General features: G+C 40.9%; 1 protein-coding gene and 1 pseudogene across 1 annotated transcript; one reads left to right on the top strand and one right to left on the bottom strand.

Moving 5' to 3' along the window:
- Positions 1-1,952, top strand: DEFB127 (defensin beta 127). The gene is given in 3 exon segments (XM_040446801.1): positions 1-158; positions 1,690-1,751; positions 1,754-1,952. Coding segments are annotated over 3 exon segments (414 nt in total). The 3' UTR covers positions 1,948-1,952.
- Positions 1,953-3,450: 1,498 nt separating this feature from the next.
- LOC121012045 (lupus La protein homolog) overlaps positions 3,451-4,243 on the bottom strand; it is a 13,977-nt pseudogene continuing 13,184 nt past the window's right edge.

The following is a 4,243-nucleotide window of genomic DNA, read 5'->3' on the forward strand; positions in this document are numbered from 1 at the left end:
ATGCCATCCGTTCTAGTCTGGTGCATAAGAATCCAAGTCTCTGAGGAAGGTGACACGGTGTGCAACCCACTGGACAAAGAGCTTTGGCTGCCACCTCCTGTGGCAAGCCTGGCCAGGAAGCTCCTCCTGATCATTGCAATTCTGCTGTTCCAGAATCCACAGGTAATCCAGAGCTTTCCAGGGGCTCACCCAAATCAACAATGGGATGGAGTATTTCTAAGAACCAAGGGAATTTCATACGTCATGGCAGGAGAAGATAGGCCCCCTTGGGATGGCTGAAGTCTACCCAACCTCACCAGAAATTCCCTCTCCCTGATGCCTTCTACCATGGTACTGTTCTTTAAAAAAAAAAAAAAAAAAGTATTGACAGAGCTAAAAAGAGGCCATAATTTCCTCTGGGAAGGTGTCATTATAGAAAGGAGTGAGACCATATCTAGGAATGCCCCTATTTATTAGGATACAGTTTTTACTCTGCCACCTAGCCATATTTTCTTCCACTCCAATATATATTTTAGTCTACAGTGTGTGGATAGTGGAAGAAAAACAAACTGTGGAGTCAGGTGTGAGAAATATGCCTTCAATATCCACCGGCTGGTCAACTTTGGATAAATGGTAAAGGCTCTCTGAGCTTCAGTTCCCTCATTGTGGAGATAATGACACCTGGATCATAGGGGCTTTATTAAATAACATTTGTAAAACATCCAGCATAAGGCTTGGCCCATACTAAGAACGTAAAAATTCATTTTCTTTCCTCTTTCAAAAGCAGATCTCTTATATTTGGCTCTTACTATAGGATTAGAAGTGGTCCGTCCCCAGCCCCTCAAACTCCTAAGAATCAAAGGAATTCTGGAATCTGGGGTTGGAGGCAGCATCTTTGTTTTCAGTCTTCATCTTCTGGCGTCTATCTCAGGGGATTATATAAGTCCAGAAGCCAAAATCTGAACATCTTAACTCTGTAGATCACTAAAAGTATTTAGGTTCACTAAAGAAAAGGCTATATATCAAGGTGAGCAAAGTCTGGGACTGAACATTGGAGAAACTCTCGCTCTAGAGGTAGAAGAGGAATGAGGACTCAGAGAGGAGTAAAACAAGTTCAAGATTATTATGATGACATAGAAGTCAAAGGAAGACCTGCACTGGCAAAAATGTGCAATGCTGAGAATCGGGGAGGAGTATTACTGAGGGAAAAAAAACACCTGACTGAACAACATGACAGTCTTTCTTGATCATGGTAGGGAGTATGAACCCAAGAACACAGTCTGACTCAGACATCAATACAGAGTAACAAATACTATTCTCTGGGCATTACAGGTGGGGCAGTGGTAGAGAAGTGGTGCCCTGCGGCACCCAAACAGTGGCAGATGTGCTGAGGTTCCCAGATGGAGTAATAGTTCCATACCCTGCAATCAAAGCTTCCGTTCCTTTATTTTCCCAACAAGAGCTGATGCTTTGGGGGGAGTCCATTGGATGTTGGATGGAAGCCCAAAACCCAGGAGGAAATAAATATGAGTGATCAGTTAGACATAAACACTGAGGTTTACCTTCTTGGAGCATCCTCCATAGGATATTATGAGTATATGCCTGCAGGTTTTCCATACACCTAATCCCTACAAACATCCTCTGTCTTCCCCATGACCAAAGTTGCCTTTTAGTCTCAAACACTGATCTTGGCCTATTGTTCTTTATATGCACAGTAACTGAACAACTTAAGAGATGCTGGGGTGAATATATACGAGGATATTGCAGGAAAATATAAAAATAAGTGAAATACATGAAGTACTATGTGAGAATGGGAGATACTGTTGCCTCAATATCGTGGAATTGGAAGCACGTAAAAAAATTACAAAGCCACCTCGTCCAAAGCCAAGGACATATGCAGTGACTTTCCCTCAAGATTATGATATAAACATAGAAAATTATTCAAGACCCAAGGCAAACTCTACATGAATCAAGCACAATTTTCTGTTCCTTTACTTCTCAACCTATTCTAATAAAGTAAGCTGAAGAGGTCCACATCTTCTTCCTTCTGATTCCTTGAGACCCCGCCCCCAGAATGACCTTACAGTAGATTCTAATAAAGCTCATTGCCAGTTTTCTGACTTGTTTGTTCTTTAATCAGACATCGAACACTCAATACACCAAGTGATGAACTGATAAGGACAACTCAGAACCTCTCCCTTGAAAGGGGATATAACCAGCACATAAAAAAACTATAGCAAGAAACTCAAGGAAGTTGTCATGGAATTCAGGAGAGGGAAAGGTGAAGCCAAGTATTCAGGGAAAATCGCAAGTGAATTTAAGATTAAACTGGTGCCTTATAAAATGTGTATGATTTCAACCGGTAAGTGTTAGTGAGAAGGCAATTTGCATGAACAGAACAAAATCAACAAATGGAAGGAACAGGACATTTCAGAAGAATATACATGCACTTTGTTTGGTTGATGAATAGGTTCCCAAAGACAAACTATGGGGTAATCTAATTTATTTAGTTCCTATGCAAAAGCAGTGAGCTGTGAAGACAGAGATGAATAAAATTCCACTACTATGGAGCTCACTATATAAGGTAGAGGCAGAAATAAGTACATGACTCCAAGACATAAGTTTTTAGTTATTCCTTTGTTGTTATTTTACGTGTTACCACTAGTAATGGATCCTTTTGGAGATTGGAGTCCTTTGAAGTTTGGAGGAAACGTAAAGGACTTAGGAATTGGTTTCAATTGCAGTATTGCATGAGACTTTATTGCTGTCTTGAAATACAAGATGACATAATGATAATTCATGTATATAGTCCACCTAATTCTTAAAAATATACCTTCTGGATGTGATTCACATGAAAAATGTCCTTTCCCACTACATTTCACATTCATTTTCCAGTTTTGTTCCTTACGTCATTGCACCGAGGTAACGTCCACCCCACAAATTTGTGGCATGTGCTCTCTTAATCACCCTCTTATCTCCCGTTCTAGGGCTGGGGCAGGGAATACACACGAGCCCAGAGCACCTTGCAATGCCAGAAAGCCAGGAAGTGTTTTAAAACTGAGAAGGCTGGGGCATGTTAATGGGACACAGGAGTTAGGTTGAAAGAATTCTGAACGACCAAAGTTCGGATGATTTGACTAATAAAATAAATAACATAGCATTGGATTGTAATACAATGTAGAAATAAAATCTAGGAGTCCATACTGATCTGAAAAATTAAATAAATACATTGGCGAGAAAAGACAGATATTCTGTGCAGAAGAATTCCAAGTAACTTTATGTAGACACTCCCTCCTCAAGGAGGGGGAGCTTCACCTCTCCCTTCAATATGGGCTGTGCTTAGTGACTTACCTCCTGCGAGTAGAGTATGGAAAGGAGCAAAAAGGTAATTTTACAGTGGAGAAGCCTGATAAAACCATGCTTCAGATTCTATGGGGAAATCTGTTGATAGTATGAGCATGTGAAATGACGTCATGAGAACAGCACTTCACCTGTGTGGCCATCCTCCCTAAAAGCCACAGCCCCAGCCTAACAATGAGGAAAGCACCAGAAAAAAACCCAAACTGAGTGGCATTCTGCAAAATATCTGACCGGTACTCCTCAAACATGTCAAATTTGTCAAAAACAAGAAACTTCTGAGAAACTGTCACAACCAGAGGAGGCTGAGGAGACATGACAACTAAAGGTAATGTGATATCCCGATGGGCTCCTGGAACAGGAAGAGGACATTAAGGAAAAACTACTGAAGTTCGAATAAGTGTAGGGCTTAGTTAATGCTAATGCACTTAGCTGTGACAAATGCAACGTGACATATAAGATGTTAGCAGCAAGGGGAAATTGGCTAAGGAGTATACACAAGCTCTCTGTACTATCTTTGTAATTTTTCTATAAATCTAAAACTGTTCTTTAAAAAAAAAGTTTACTTAGATTTTAAAAGCTAAACACAAAACCAATTTGGTCATATTCTCTTTTTTCCTATTTATCTAAGAGCCTCTCATGTTATTTCTTCCTTGAATGTTTGATAGAATCAACTGAGATTCAACTTCTTATAGGAATTTTTTTTAATTATACGCTGTTTCTTTAAAAGCTAAAAGGACAGGGGCACCTGGGTGGCGCAGTTGGTTAAGCGTCCGACTTCAGCTCAGGTCACGATCTCACGGTCCGGTCCGCGAGTTCGAGCCCCGCATCGGGCTCTGGGCTGATGGCTCAGAGCCCGGAGCCTGTTTCCAATTCTGTGTCTCCCTCTCTCTCTGCCCCTCCCCCT

This window comes from Herpailurus yagouaroundi, unplaced genomic scaffold (genome assembly GCF_014898765.1).
Source record: "Herpailurus yagouaroundi ecotype Mexico unplaced genomic scaffold, PumYag 196, whole genome shotgun sequence".
Taxonomy (NCBI): Eukaryota; Metazoa; Chordata; class Mammalia; order Carnivora; family Felidae; genus Herpailurus; species Herpailurus yagouaroundi.